This window comes from Mustela nivalis (assembly GCF_964662115.1).
Source record: "Mustela nivalis genome assembly, chromosome: X".
In the NCBI taxonomy this organism is placed as follows: Eukaryota; Metazoa; Chordata; class Mammalia; order Carnivora; family Mustelidae; genus Mustela; species Mustela nivalis.
This window is the reverse complement of record NC_139040.1, coordinates 56,222,815-56,239,620: the sequence shown is the minus strand read 5'-3', so window position 1 is coordinate 56,239,620 and position 16,806 is coordinate 56,222,815. Positions and strand designations below refer to the sequence as shown.

Genomic DNA, 16,806 nt, shown 5'->3' with positions numbered 1-16,806 from the left:
TTTCAGACCAATATCACTGATGAATATGGATGCTAAGATTCTCAACAAGATCCTAGCAAACAGGATCCAACAGCACATTAAAAAGATTATCCACCATGACCAGGTGGGAATCATCCCTAGACTACAAAGGATGGTTCAACATTCGCAAATCAATGTGATAGAACAAATTAATAAGAGAAGAGAGAAGAACCACATGGTCCCCTCAATTGATGCAGAAAAAGCACTTGACAAAATCCAGCATCTGTTCCTGATTAAAACGCTTCAAAGTATAGGGATAGAAGGAACATTCCTGAACTTCATAAAAATCTATCTATGGAAGACCTATAGCAAATATCATCCTCAATGGGAAAAAGCTTGCGTCCTTCCCATTGAGATCAGGAACACGACAAGGATGCCCACTCTCACCACTCTTGTTCAACATAGTATTAGAAGTCCTAGCAACAGCATTCAGACAACAAAGAGAAATAAAAGATATCCACATTAGCAATGAAGAAGTCAAACTCTCTCTCTTCGCAGATGACATGATTCTTTATATGGAAGACCCAAAAGACTCCACCCCCAAACTACTAGAACTCATACAATTCAGCAACGTGGCAGGATACAAAGTCAATGTACAGAAATCAGTGGCTTTCTTATACACTAACAATGAAAATACAGAAAGGGAAATTAGAGAATCGATTCCATTTACTATAGCACCAAGAACCATAAGATACCTGGGAATAAACCTAACCAAAGAGGTAAAGGATCTGTACTCGTGGAACTACAGAACACTCATGACAGAAACTGAAGAAGACACAAAAAGATGGAAGACCATTCCATGCTCTTGGATCGGAAGAAGAAACATTGTTAAAATGTCTATACTGCCTAGAGCAGTTTATACTTTTAATGCCATTCCGATCAAAATTCCACCGGCATTCTTCAAAGAGCTGGAGCAAATAATCCAAAAGTTCGTGTGGAATCAGAAGAGACCCCCGAATCGCTAAGAAAATGTTGAAAAGCAAAAATAAAATGGGGGGCATTATGTTATCTGATTTCAAGCTTTACTACAAGGTGTGATCACCAAGACAACATGGTATTGGCATAAAAACAGACACATAGACCAGTGGAACAGAGTAGAGAGCCTAGATATGGACCCTCAATGCTATGTTCAAATAGTCTTCGACAAAGCAGGAAAAAATATGCAGTGGAAACAAGGCAGTCTCTTCAATAAATGGTGCTGGGAAAACTGGGCAGCTATATGTAGAAGAATGAAACTCGACCATTCTCTTACACCGTACACAAAGATAAACTCCAAATGGATAAATGACCTCAACGTGAGACAGGAATCCATCAGACTCTTAGAGGAGAACATAGGCAGTAATCTCTTCAATATCAGCTACAGCAACTTCTTTCTAGATATGTCTCCAAAGGCAACGGAAACAAAAGCGAAAATAAACTTTTGGGACTTCATCAAAATCAAAAGCTTCTGCACAGCAAAGGAAACAGTCAAAAAAATAAGAGCCCACGGAATGGGAGAAGATATTTGCAAATGACAGTACAGACAAAAGGTTGTTATCCGGGATCTATAATGAACTCCTCAAACTCAACACACACAAAACAGGCAATCATATCATAAAATGGGCAGAAGATACGGACAGACACTTCTCCAATGAAGACATACAAATGGCTATCAGACACATGAAAAAATGTTCATCATCATTAGCCATTAGGGAGATTCAAATTAAAACTACTTTGAGATATCACCTTACACCAATTAGAATGGCCAAAATTAGCAAGACAAGAAACAACATGTGTTGGAGGGGATGTGGAAAAAGGGGAACCCTCTTCCATTGTTGGTGGGAATGCATGTTGGTGCAGCCTCTTTGGAGAACAGTGTGGAGATTCCTCAAGAAATTAAAAATAGAACTTCCCTATGACCCTGCAATTGCACTACTGGGTATTTACCCTAAAGATACAGATGTAGTGAAAAAAAGGGCCATCTGTACCTCAATGTTTATAGCAGCAATGGCCCCGGTCGTCAAACTGTGGAAAGAACCAATATGCCCTTCAATGGACAAATGGATAAGGAAGATGTGGTCCATATACACTATGGAGTATTATGCCTCCATCAGAAAGGACGAATACCCAACTTTTGTAGCAACATGGATGGGACTGGAAGAGATTATGCTGAGTGAAGTAAGTCAAGCAGAGAGAGCCAATTATCATATTTCACTTATTTGTGGCGCATAACAAATAGAATGGAGGACATGGGGAGATAGGAGAAGGGAGTTTGGGGGAATTGGAAGGGGAGGTAAACCATTAGAGACTATGTATTCTGAAAAACAATCTTAGGGTTTTGAAGGGGCGGGGGGGTGGGAGGTTGGGGTACCAGGTGGTGGGTATTAGAGAGGGTACGGATTGCATGGGCACTGGGTGTGGTGAAAAAATAATGAATACTGTTATGCTGAAAATAAAAAATAAAAAATAAAAGAAACAGGAAAATAATGATTTGTTAATTTATTTTAGAGAGAGAAAGAAAGCATGTTGGGTGAGGGGCAGAGGGAGAGGAAGAGAGGGAATCTCAAGCAGACTCACTTTTGAGTGTGAAACCTGATGTGGGGCTCGATCCCACAATCCTGAGCTGAAAACAAGAGTTGTACCCTCAACCAAGTGAGCCACACATGTGCTCCAAGAAACCCTTTAAAAGCAGAATCTCAGTTTCTTGTAGTGCTTTGGGGCCCTTGGACGTTAGCAACGTCAGTTTTCTAAGGTGGTAGATGTTTGGGGGCTCATCTCTATAGTGTCGATCCTAGTCATTGGGGTGCCTGATGTGGGCTATCGACCCTTCACTCTTTCTGGAGGAACACTGGACTTGTGAGATCCCTCTCTATTGTGTGTTGTCTAGCCAGAAGTTTGGGTTGGTGAGACTGTGTCTTTGTCTCTCTTACCTGTCTCAATGTAGTCTTTTTATCCTTTTTTGTGAAAAAGCATTTCATCTAGTTTTCAGATCTTTTTCAGAAAGAAATATTCCTGTATGTAGCTGTAGATTTAGTATTTCCATTGTAGGAGGTAAGTTTAGGAACTTCCTGTGACACAATGTTAGAGAAGTCCTACTTCTTTTGTTTTTATCTGCTTTTGATCAACCAGTTGCTGAGAGAATAAGTTAAACCCCTATCTTGTTTATATTATTTTGAGGATATGTTACTAGGTGTATACAAGTTTAAGATTATATTATCTCCGGTTATTTAAACTTTTTGTCTTGATAAGAGTCACTTCCTATCTAGTAATGGATTTTGTCTTAAAGTCTTTTTTCTAATATTTAAAATTTTTTTCATCACAATATATATATATATATATATATATTTAACTATTATCCCAGTTATAGTATGTCATTAGTATTTGATATAATGTTCAAGTATTCATTAGTTACATGTGCTCATCACATCACATGCCTTCCTTATTGCCTGTCACCAAGTTATCCCATCCTCCACCCACCTCCTCTTTATCTAATATTAATATAGCTTGTAGTAGCTTTCTTTTGTTGCAATTTGTTCAGTATGCCTGTAAAGTTTTTTTTAAGCTTCCTAAAGAGTTATATTCAGAGTGTCTCATGAACAGCATGTGACTATATTTTGGAAATGCTATCTGATGTCATCTTTGGCTTTTAATTATGCCATTTTATCCATTTGTATTTATTATTATTACCTTTTGAATTCTATAAAATCTTGTAGGTTTTTAATTTTTTGCACATCTTGTTCTTTTTTTCTCTTTTTAAAGATAATTTTTGTCTACTTATTTTTCTGCACAACAGTTACTCAATTATGAATTCTGATTATTTTCTTTAATTGATGAAGTAGAAATTTTAACCTCCATTTGTTTTCAAGTGTGATCAGTATATTCCTCTGAACAATATTGAGAACTTAGAATATTTTTCTGAGTTTTTTCTTTTTTATTATGTTAAGTTAGCCACCATACAGTACATCATTAGTTTCTGATGTAGTGTTCAGTTATTGATTAGTTGTGTATAACACACAGTGCTCATCACAGTATGTGTCTTCCTTAATACCCATCACCCAGCTACCCCATACCCAACCCCACTCCCCTCCGACCCCCTCAGTTTGTTTCCCAGAGTCCATAGTGTCTTCATGGTTTATCTTTCTCTCTGATTCTCTCCCTCCCAGTTTTCCCTTCCCTCCCCTGTAGTCCTCCATGCTATTCCTTATGTTCCACATATGAGTGAAATTGTATGATAACCGTCTTTCTCTGCTTGGCTTGCTTCACTTGGAATAACCCCCTCCAGTTTCATCCCTGTCAGTGCTATTAGTAGGCATTCATCCTTTCTGATGGCTGAGTAATATTCTATTGTATATATGAGTCACACCTTCTTTATCCATTCATCTGTTGAAGGGTGTCTTAGCTCTTTCAACAGTTCGGCTATTGTGGACATTGCTGCTATGAACATTGGGGTGCATTCTTTTTACAACATCTGTATCTTTTTAGTAGTAGTAGTGCAGTTGCTAGTACCTAGTAGTGCATCTGTTGGGTCATAGGATAGCTCTATTTTTTTTAAGATTTTTATTTATTTATTTGACAGACAGAAATCACAAGTAGGCAGAGAGAGAGGAAGGGAAGCAGTCTCCCTGCTGAGCGGAGAGCCTGACTCGGGGCTTGATCCCAGGAACCCAAGACCATGACCTGAGCCAAAGGCAGAGGCTTTAACCCACTGAGCCACCCAGGTGCCCCTAGGGTAGCTCTATTTTTAACTTTGTGAGGAACCTCCATACTGTTTTTCAGATTGGCTGTACCAGCTTGCATTCCCACCAACAGTGTAAGAGGGTTCCCCTTTCTCCATATCCTTGCCAACATTTGTGGTTTCCTGCCTTGTTAATTTTTGCCATTCTGACTGGTGTAAGGTGATATTTAAATGTATGTCATCCCTTCTTATACTATATTAATGTTCAGAATTTTGTTCTATTTTTCAAATATATGCATAAAACATTATATACTCATTGGCTCATGTTTACCCACATATTTACCACTTTCTTTGGTAATCATTCCTTCTTATATCTCAAACCTTCTCAATGAGAATATTTTCCTTCTGCCTAAAAAGAAGAGGGCAGCAAGATGGTGGAAGAGACAGGGACCTCATTTCATCTGGTCCCTTGAATTTAGCGAGAGATCTATCAAATCATTCTGAACACCTATGAATTCAACTTGAAATCTAAGAAAAGAATTGCTGAAATTCTACAAATAGAAAAGTAACCACTTTTTGCAATGTGGGGGGTACAGAGAAGTGAATCTGAATGTATATATTTGAAGATACTCTGTGGGGTGAGGGAGCCTCCATCAGCTCCCTATGGGAAAGTAATACAGCCCTGGACCGCAAAATCAGAACCTTTAGAAATCTGCTCCAGTGAGAGACATCCCTGCCTGAAGGGTGCTCAGGTGGTGAAGCAGGGCAGAATGCTAGGTTAGACAGTGTCGTTTCAGGATCCTTGGGTCACAGAAAGAATGGGGGTGCCCGAGCTAGGACAGTTCCTAAGCATTGGAGTGGGCAAACTGGTTAGAGTCAATGAACCCAGGAGGGGGCTCTCAACTCAGTTTGCCATAAACCATGAACTGAGACTTGGCAGGTGACAGCTTTCTGTGTGGGGGCACTGCAAAGGGCAAAAACACAGGAACCCTACACTATCCCTGGAGGTTCATTGCAGGTGTGCACATGACTGGTTGACAGCTCTCTGTGCCGGGGCCCTGCAAAGGACAGAAACAGAGTGACACTCTGCCTGCATGCACCGCAGGAGACTGTGGAGTTTGGCATACACTAAAGTGAAGACTGCTTATCTCTGAGAGTTTACTGAAGAGAGAGAACCATGTCTTTTAGCTTTACTATGCTGTCATTTTTATTTTAGTCCTCTAAAGAGGCACAGAAAGCCCTCACGGAACAAAAGCCACATAGCAAAACCTGAAGCAGTTTACACTTACTCTGGCAAGGGGCGGTGTAACTCCACACAGACAGACACTTGAGAATCAGTGAAACAGACTCCTCCCCAAGAAGACTAACAGGAACATCAGGCTAATACTAAGTTTATGGAGCACACAGGACTGTAAAACTCCAATGCTAGGGCAAAGTAGTAATATAGAAGTTGAGATTCTCTTTTCCTCATGATTTGCTTATCTTTTAGTTTAAAATATTTCTTTTCTTTTGCTGCTGGTTTCTTATTTTATCAATTCTTTGTTTTGAAGTCTTTTTTAAACTTTCATCTTTTACATTTACATTTTATAGACAGTTTTCATTGTGGCTTCCTTTTACTATATTCAAATATATATATATACACACACACACACACACACACACACTTCTGCTTTCTTTACAATTTTGAGAATTAGTGTCTTCTAACAAATAGACCAAAACACTTCCAGGACCAAGTGGATCACCCTGTTTTGCCCACTTGGGAGATCATATTCTCTCTTCTTCCACTCCCTCCCCTTTTAAAATTGTTTTGTTTGTTTGTTTGTTTTGGTTTTGGTTTGGTTTGGTTTCTGACTCTTAGGATTTGTCTAGTGTGTATTTCACTTAGGTCATGGTTGGTATTTTTTTATTTTGCTCTCTCGTTCATCCATTCTTTGGGCAAAATGACTAGAAGGAGAACTTCACAACAAAAGAAAAACAGAGGGAATACTCTGCCACAGATCTAATTGATATGGACATAAGTAAAATGTCAGAGCTGAAAATCAGGAAAACAGTGATAAAGTTACTAGGTGGGCTTCAAAAAAGAATGAAACATACTAGAGAATCTTTTAGTGCAGAAATAAAATCTAATCAGGCCTACATTAAAAATGCTTTAACTGAGAAGCTGTCTAAAGTGGACTAACAGCTGGGGTAAATGAGGCAGAAGAGAAAGTAAGTGACATAGAAGACAAGTTGATGAAAGTAAGGAATCTGAGGAAAAGAGAGAAAAACAACTAATGGACCATGAGGTGAGGCTTCAAGAAATCAGTGATACCAAAAAATATGAAACCAATGTTAGAATTACTGGGATCCCAGAGGAATCCTGAAAGCAGCTCAAGGCAAAAACTTCTTAACCTGCAATGATAAAAAACATTAGGCTGGCTGGCAGCAGTCCTATCTACAGGGACCTGGCAGGCCAGAAAGGGCTGGCATGATATATTCAGGTTACTAAATAAGAAGAACCTGCAACCAGGAGTACTTGATCTGGAAAGGTTATCATTTAGGATGGAAGGAGAGATAAAGAGCTTCCAGGACAAAGGAACTAAAAGAATATGTAGCCACTAAATCAGCCCTGCAAGGGATAATAAAGGGGATCTTGTAAGTGAAGAGAAAGCCCAAAAGTAACATAGACCATAAAGAAATGGACACAATCTACAGAAACAGGGATTTGCAGGTAATATAATGGCACTAAATTCATATCTGTGAATAGTGACTCTGGATGTAAATGTACTAAATGCTCCAATCAAAAGACACAGAGTATCAGTTTGGATAAAAAGGCAAGACCCATCCATATGCTGTTTACAAGAATTCATTTTAGATCTAAAGACACTTACAGACTGAAAGTGAGGGAATGGAGAACCATGTACCACACAGGTGAACCTCAAAAGAAAGCTAGGGTAGCTACCCTCACATCAGACAAATTAAGTTTTAAACCAGACTGTAGTAAGGGGTAAAGAGTGATACTATGTCATACTTAAAGTGTCTGTCCAACAAGGTCTAACAATTGTAAATATTTATGCCCCCAATATGGGGGCAGCCAATTGCATGAACCAATTAATAACCAAATTAAAGAAACATATTGATAATAATACAATAATAGCAAGGGACTTCAACATCCCACTCACAGCAAGGGACAGATTATCTAAGCAGAAGGTGAATGAAGAAATAGAGGATTTCAGTGACACATAGGACCAGATGAACTTTGCAGATAAGTACAGAGCATTCCGTTCTAAAGCAGCATAATACACATTCTTCTTCTTGAGTGCACATGGAACCTTATCCAGAATAGATCACATACTGGGTCACAAATCAGGTTTCAACCAATACCAAAAGATTGGGATTATTCCGTGCATATTTTCAGACCACAATTTTGACACTTGAACTCCAACAGAAGAGGAAATTTGGAAGAAATTCAAATGCTTGAGAGATACAGAGCATGCACCTGAAGAATGAATGTGTCAACCAGGAAGGTAAAAATAATTTTTTAAAAATTATGAAAACAAATGAAAATGAAAACAGCTGTTCAAAACCTTTGCGATACAGCAAAGGTGGTCCTAAGGGGAAATACATAGTAATACAAGCCTTTTTCAAAAAAATTAGAAAAGTCTCACATGTACAAGCTAAATTTACACCTAATGGAGCTGGAGAAAGAACAACAAATAAGCCTAAACTAAGCTGGAAAAGAGAAATCATCAAGATTAGAGCAGAAATCAATGACATAGAAACCAGAAGAATAATAAAACAGATAAGTGAAATAAGGAGCTTGTTTGTTGAAAGAATAAGATTGATAAAACTGTAGCCAGACTTACCAAAAAGAAAAAGAACCCAAATTATTAAAATCATGAATGGAAGAGGAGAGATTATGATCAACATCAAGGAAATACAAACAATTTTCAGAACATAATGTGAGCAACTATATGCCAACATATTAGGCAATTTGGAAGAAATGGATACATTCCTGGAAACTAATAAACTACCACGACTGAAAAGGGAAGAAAGAGATAACCTAAACAGACCTATAGCCAGCAAGGAAATTGAAATAATAATCAAAAATCTCCCAACAAACAAGAATCCAGGATCAGATGGCTTCCAAGGGGAATTCTACCAAATGTTTAAATAAGAACTAATACCTATTCTTCTGAGGCTGTTCCAAAAAATAGATATGGGGAAAAACTTCCAAAATCATTTTTCAAGGCCAGCATTACCTTGATCCCTAAACAATACAAAGTTCACATCAAAATGGGAATTATAATTGATTTTCTCTGCTTGACTTATTTGACTTAGCATAATCTCCTCCAGTCTCATCCATGTTGATGCAAAAGTTGGGTATTCATCCTTTCTGATGGCTGAGTAGTACTCCATTGTATATATGGACCACATCTTCTTTGTCCATTCGTCTCTTGAAATGCTTCTCGGCTCTTTCCACAGTTTGGCAGTTGTGGCCATTGCTGCTATGAACACTGGGGTGCGAATGGCCCTTCTTTTCAGTACATCTGTGTCTTTGGGTTAAATACCCAGTAGTGAAGTTTCTGGGTCATAGAGTAGCGCTAGAGGGGAGGGCGATGAGGAGATGGGTGAGCCTGGTGGTGGGTATTAAGGAGGGCATGTATTACATGGAGCACTGGGTATTATAAGGAAACAATGAATCACATAAAGGTCTTGTGTCCAAGATCTAAAAAGAACTTAACAGACTCAACACCCCCAAAATCAAGTAATCCATTTAAAAAATGGGCAAAAGATATAAGCAGATACTTCTCCAAAAAAGACATACAGATGGCTAACAGGCACATGAAAAAATGCTCAACATCATTCATCATCAGGGAAATACAAATCAAAACCACAATGAGATCCCACCTCACACTAGTCAGAATGGCTGAAATAAACAATTCAGGAAACAATATATGATGGTGAGAATGTGGAGAATGGGGAACCCTTTTACACTGTTGGTAAGAATGCAAGCTGGTAACAGCCACTCTGGAAGACAGTATGGAGGTTCCTCAAAGAGTTAAAAATAGGGCTACCCTTTGACCCAGGAATTGTACTACTAGGTATTTACCTCAGAGATAGAAACATGGTGAATCAAAAGGGGCACCCACACCCTAATGTTCATAGCCCCAATGTCCATAATAGTCAAAGTGTAGAAAGAGCTGAGATGTCCATGGGCAGAGGAATGGATATAGAAGATGTGGTTTATATATGCAAAGGAGTATTACTCAGCCATCAGAAAGGATGAATACTTACCATTTACATTGACATGGATGGAACTGGAGGATATTATGTTGGGCAAAATAAGTCAATGAGAGAAAGATAATTATTATTTGGCTTCATTTATATGTCAAATATAAGAAATGGGGCAGCAGACCACAGGGGAATGGAGGGAAAACAGAATGGTAAGTCATCAGAGAGGGAGAAAAACCATGAGAGAAAGAAACTGAAGTTTGCTGGAGGGGAGGTAATTGGGGGATGAGGTAATTAGGTGATAGGCATTAAGGAGGGCATATAATATGTTGAGCAGTGGGTGTTTTATGCAACTGGTAAATTATTGAACAGTACATTTGAAAAAGAAACAAAAAACAAAAAGGAAGGACACCACAGTGGCTCAGTCAGTTGTATCTGACTCTTGATTTCACTTCAGGTCATGATCTCATGAGTCCTGAGATCGAGTCCTGCATTGGGCTCCACTCTCAGTGGATAGTTTACTTCTCTCCATCTTCCTCTGCCTCTCCCCCTGCTCATGTGCTCTCTCTCCCCCCTTCTGAGATAAATAAATCTTTAAAAAAAATCCAAAAAGATGCAGTTTGAAGAGCTTCCACATTGAACACATGGATATGTGGGGAGGATGGTGTACCTGGAGAGGGCATGGAAGCTACATTCCCTTTCCCCATGCCTTGACCTATGCACCTCTTCCATTTAGCTGTTTCTTAGTTATAGCCTTAATAATAAACTGGTGATCTAGTAAGTAAGTATGATCAAGTAAGTAAATAAATAAACTGCCTAATGAGAGTTATTTGGTTGCAGAGTATCTTGGGTTTTATCTGTCTGAATGTATTCTTGCTACCCCCTCATTTTTGAAACAAAAAAAACCCTTAATTTTATTGAGTATATAATTCCCAGTTGTGTTACTTCCTCTTGGCACATTGAAGATATTATCTTGTGCAGTGTTGTTATTGAGAAGTCAAAATTTTATTTAATATTTATTCCTGTGAAGGTAATCTATTCTCTGGCTTTTTTTTTTTTTAAAGATTCCTTTTCTGTCATTGGCATTATGGAGTTTTACTATTGTATATCCAATTGTGGTTTATTTTTTTCTTTATCCTTCTAGGGATATGTTGGATTTCTGAATCTCCCCAGTGTTTAGTTTAGTCCTGGAAAAATCTTGGCCATTCTATTTAGATATTTTCTCTGCTCCTCTCTTTTCATTCTATCTTACACATTTCTTTCATTTCTTAAATTTCTTTGCATAATTTCTTCACATTGACCAGTTCACTAAGTCTTTCAATAGCTATATCTAGTCTAACTTGTCAATTGAGTTCTTTTTCTATCAACTTTTTAATTTTAATTCTAGTATAGTTAACATATGCTGTTATATTCATTTCCAGTATACAATATACTGATTCAACAATTCTATACATTGCTCAAGTGCTCATTGTAAGTGTAATATTTAATCTCCATGACCTATTTTACTCATCTGCCCACCCACCTCTTATCTGGTAACTACCAGTTTGTTATCTATTGTTTAAGAGACTGTTTTTTTTTTTTTTTGTCTTTTGTTTTCCTTTGCTCATTCCTTCTCTTTCATTCCACGTACGATTAACATCATGTTGTCTTTCTCTGACCAACTTATTTCACTTAGCATTATACTAATTCCTTCCATATCCTTGCAGATGGCAAGATTGCATTCTTTTTATGACTAAATAATAGTCCTCTGTGTGTGTGTGTATGTATATCACATCTTCTTTATCCATTCATCTGTCCATGGACATATGGGTTACTTCCACAATGTGGCTGTTGTAAACAATGCTGCGATAAACATAAGGGTATATGTATCTCTTTGAATTAGTGTTACTGTATTTTTGGGTAAGTACCCAGTAGTGCAATTACAGAATTATAGAGGGAACTTCAGACTGTTTTCCACAGTAGCTACACCAATTTTCATTCCCACCAACAGTTCACAAGAGTTCCTTCTTTTCCACAAACTCAACGACACTTGTGTCTCTTACGTTTTTTATTTTAGCCATTCTGACAGCTGTTGAGTTGATAGCTCATTGGGGTTTTGATTTGCATTTTTTTGATGATGAGTTATACTGAACCTCTTTTTTTTTAAAGTCTGTTGGCCATCTGTATATCTTCTTTGGAGAGATGTCTGTTCATATCTTACACCCATTTTTCAAAGGGATAATTTGTTTTTTGGGTATTGATTTTTATAAGTTTTTTGTATATATTTTAGATACTAACACTTTATCAGATATAATATCTTTTCCCATTCAACAGTTTGCAGTTGTATTGATGGTCTCCTTTTTTGTGCAAAAGCCTTTTATTTTGATTAGCCCCCAAAATTTATTTTTGCTTTTATTTCCCTTACCTCAGGAGGCATATCTAGAAAGATGTTGCTGCAGCTAATGTCAGAGTAGTTACTGCCTCTGTTCTCTTCTAGGATTTTTATGGTTTCACATTTAGGTTTTTAATTCACTTTTAATTCATTTTTGTGTATGGTGTAAGAAGGTGGTCCAGTTTCATTCTTTTGTGTATGGTTGTCCAGTTTTCCCAACACCATTTGTTGAAGAAACTGTCCTTTTTCCCATTGCATATTCTTGCCTCTTTGGTTGGAAATTAATTGATTGTATGATATTTGGTCTTATTTCTGGATTTCCTGTGTGTTCCATTGATTTATGTGTCCAGTTTTCTGCCAGTACTACTCTGTTTTGATTACTACAGCTTTGTAATATAACTTAAAATCTGGATTGTGATACCTCCGCAGTTTTAGTTATCCTTATTAAAATTGCTTTAGCTATTTGCAGTCTTGTGGTTCCACACAAATTTTAGGATAGTTTGTTCTAGTTCAGTAAAAAAATGCTATTAGTATTTTGATAGGGATGGTATTTTATCTGTAGATTGCTTTTTCTAGGTTTTGTTCATGATTCCATGTTCTATGAACCATCTATTTTAAAGCAAATGGTGACAAGGTAAAAGCTGGCTATATTGTTTATCTCTGCATTTCTGTTGTTTTTTAATCTAAGCTTCTGAAAAGTCTTTATAAACAGCTTCCTGGATCATTCCTCCCATTTAAGATATTTTTAAATATATTTTATCAGCATTTTTAGTTGCTTTTAGCATGAAGGTCGATGACTTCTGCTATACTCCTGAAAAAGAAGTCCAGCTGTTTTACATTTTTGACATGAATTTTTTTTTTTTGCCTCTAGCTTCCCATATATACTGCACCACCTCTGCAGTCTAAATATGTTGAAGAGCAGCCTGGTCATTTACAAAGGGGCTTTGCATCCATCCGCAGTACAACTGGTCATTATATTGGCTGGTGCAAGGTAAGTGAGTACTAATAGTGGTTCAACGTTGGAGGTTTCTGATTTTTTCAGACAGGTAATTCTTCTGTTGCATTTGGTATTGGCAGAGGTTACTCAGTGACATTCATCAGGTGAATGGGTTGATCTAGAGGCCCTAAGACAGTCCATTCTCATCTTTAGTACCTTGTCACAGATAGCTAGAAGGCTGGGCTCAGCTAGGAATGTTGTGTAAAGCAAATACATGTGGCCTGTCAAGCCTTGTGATCTGAGCAGTCAGATAACTTACACAGACAGTTCAGGGCTCTTACAAAGAGGCCCTTGGCAGAATTTACTAAGCTTCTTATTTATCATCAGATGTCCAAGAAAGTTAGTTATACAGCATTCTATTGTTAGATCACAAACGCCACCCCAGTTTTAAAGGGAGTGGAATTAGATATCACCTCTCAATATGAGTAGCAGCCAAGAATTTGTGGCCATATTTAATCTACTATATCACTACTACATGTATTAAGATAGTTCAGCAAGCATTTATGTTATTTTTCATGTACAATTGTTTGGCTATTTACAAGAAGTTCTGAAATTATTTCTCAATCTTTTCTTACTTGGCTAAGCAAAATGTTAACTTGTTGGATATAGTTTATAAGACCATTCTGAATATAGTCAGCTATTGGGAAAAATGAAATTCATCTCACTTTAATACTTAGCCTTGGGCGCCTGGATGGCTCAGTGGGTTAAAGCCTCTGCCTTCAGCTCAGGTCATGATCCCAGGGTTCTGGGATTGAGCCCCACATTGGGCTCTCTGCTCAGCAGGGAGCCTGCTTCTCTTTTTTTCTCTCTCTTTCTCTCTCTGCCTGCCTCTACCTACTTGTGATTTCTGTCAAATAAATAAATAAAATCCTTAAAAAAAATACTTAGCCTTTAGTCAGCGTTATCTAGCAGCAGAGTGATGGAGTAAGGATAAAATATTGATGTTACATTATCCTCACATCAACACAGTTGTATTGGCATCAACATATCTAATGTCAGTGTCATAATGATAATGTTGGTACCATGTTTTCATCATTCTGACCTAATAACTGCACAACTTTTTTTTTTCAGATACAACCTATCCAATTGTGAACCCTTGTTCTTTTTTGTTTCTAATACATTCTTTTTTTTTTTTTTTAAAGATTCTAATGGTTTTATGAAACACTAAATATGAACTCTGGTCATTCCAGGTGATATTTAAAATATCTGATGAATACTGTTTTTTTTTTAAATTTGTGTCTGTCAGACAACTCTAATAATATTAGTTATATTATACACTTTTAATAGTTTGATCTCAGAGGAAAGTGTATTAACTAATAAGGGTTTGAATCATGCCCCTAATGCTATATACCAGTAGCCAGATGATTCATATTTAAGTCTCCTGAGACCTAATTTTCCATGGTGTTCTCAAATTTGTTTTCAGTGAGGTAAATTGTTCCTGAGAGATCCTTAAATTGCTGTTGTTAATATCACCCAATTTAAAACTAAAAGAACTTTTATTCTCTTAATATGCTAAAGTGAATAGGTGGAAGAAGGCACTTTGAATGCATTTCATCTTAGTGTAAACAACTTTTTCTCTCTAATTTTCCCCTAAAAACATAATCTATTCTTTAAAAAATTACTTCTGACTCAAGTTGCATTCTGCGTTAAACTTAGAATCTTGCAGACCAAATTCAGTTCTTCTTCTTCTCCTTAGTGTTTTGAAATTTAGGTAGCAGTGACCCACAGGTAGCAGTGACCCACAGTGGTAAAAGTGATTTCCTAAACAAGCTAAGGAAGACTTCCCAAAAGGAGTGACTAGGTTTTTTCCTCAACAGTTACATGGTTTTCAGTCAGCCAGTCAATAGGTATTATAACTTTAAAGGTGAGGTCTTCTTGAGAGAGTCTTTAGGGAGAAGTAACTTTGACAGTTAAGGTCTGTGCTGGTTTGTACAGCTTGAAACCACGATGAAGGGATGAACCTCTACATCTCTGATCTCTGATCTCTGATCACCATGAAAACATCTGTGATAAGGTTACTATTACGGAGATATCATGATAATAATGACTTCTTTGTTTCCTGTGTAATGAAATTATTTCTCTGTTCTTTGCTTTGAAAAATGTTTTTGTTCTTTTTATCCCATGGTTTCATAGCAGCTAGTTCAGAGATGGAGACCATATATTTCAGTTGTATTTTCTGGTTTCTTCAATAGAGTACAGCATGACTATGGGCAATTACTCTGGGTAAATCATCCTCTGCCTTCATTTTTGAAGGCAGATATAATTGAGGTAGTATCTACCACTAGGTAAATGAGTGTAACCAAATTCCTTGCATTAAAATGAATTAGTTAGAAATAGGTAAAAGAGCAAATTTGATTTAAAACTTTAATCACTTCAGTGAGTTAATGATCTTAATTTTTAGAGAATTTATATTCCTATGTAAAAATAATATAAACACTAGTATTTGTAGGATGATTTCTATCCTGAAATAAATGTCTTATTGAGATTTTTTCCCATTCTGATACACACTTTTAAAAAAGGAGAAGATGAAGTACTTTCTTTAAGTTTGTTGTTATTACTTTCTTTACAAATCATTATGTCGTTGCTACCACATATGTATTAATCAGATGTTGCTTCTAAGCTGAAATATACCTCTATCCATGATTTATTTAAATTCAATTCATTTTTCTAAGGCTTTATAAAGTAAGATGATAAGTCTTTGTATTTCTGCAATAAATTATCTGTGAGATGCTCTGACTACTTTATAGGCATTACTTCTTTATATGAGGAAAATAGTAAACAAGTATTATCCATGTTAAACAGAATGAAAAGCAGGGCATGAAGCTAATTCAACAAGTATTCTCATGTGAATAAATAGGAAAATTAGAGTTAGATTTGAATACAATGCTAAGTCAACATTTTAATATGGTCTCAGAGATATGGACTATATTATTTAATTATCAACATCTTCAAAAATGCAGATGTCCTTTTTTTTCTTTTTGCTTAGGGTGTTTATGTGTTTATGAAAAATGGGATAATGGATACAGTACAATTTGGAAAAGGTAGGTGAGTGAACCATCCATAATTAGAAATGTTAAGGAGGGCATGTATTGCATGGAGCACTGGGTATGGGGCATAAACAGTGAATCTTGGAACACTGAAAAAATAAAATCAAATATAATTGGAAAAAAAGAGAAGTTATAGAATAACAGTAAAAAACAGAAATGTTCTGTTGTCTTGTTAATTTGCAAGGTTTAAATGTGAGAGAAATAAAGGCGGTAAGTTATTCATTATCATGTTTTACCAACTGAGAAGATACTCTATAGAACTTTATGAGAATATGAGAGTAATAGTAACTGTCATTTATTAAGCAATTATATGCTAAGGCACTATGATAAGCATTTTATACAATTTATCTAATTTAATTTCTATACCAATTCTATGAGTGTTGGTATTATAATTATTCCCCTTTTTACAAGATTTTATTTATTTATTTGAGAGAGAGTGTGAGGGTGGGTATGAGAACAAGCCAGGAGAGGCGGAGGAAGAGGGACAAGCAGACTTCACGCTGAG

At 36.8% G+C, this 16,806-nt stretch overlaps 1 protein-coding gene across 6 annotated transcripts in view; it reads left to right on the top strand.

Annotated features, from left to right (window-relative positions):
• APOOL (apolipoprotein O like) overlaps nucleotides 1-16,806 on the top strand; it is a 144,262-nt gene that overhangs the window by 74,366 nt on the left and 53,090 nt on the right. For all 6 annotated transcript variants that reach the window (XM_082715990.1, XM_082715991.1, XM_082715989.1 and 3 more), the window contains 2 exons: nucleotides 13,129-13,248; nucleotides 16,241-16,295. In XM_082715990.1, the coding sequence (XP_082572116.1) occupies nucleotides 13,129-13,248; nucleotides 16,241-16,295 (175 nt within the window). The remainder of the gene's footprint in view (nucleotides 1-13,128; nucleotides 13,249-16,240; nucleotides 16,296-16,806) is intronic.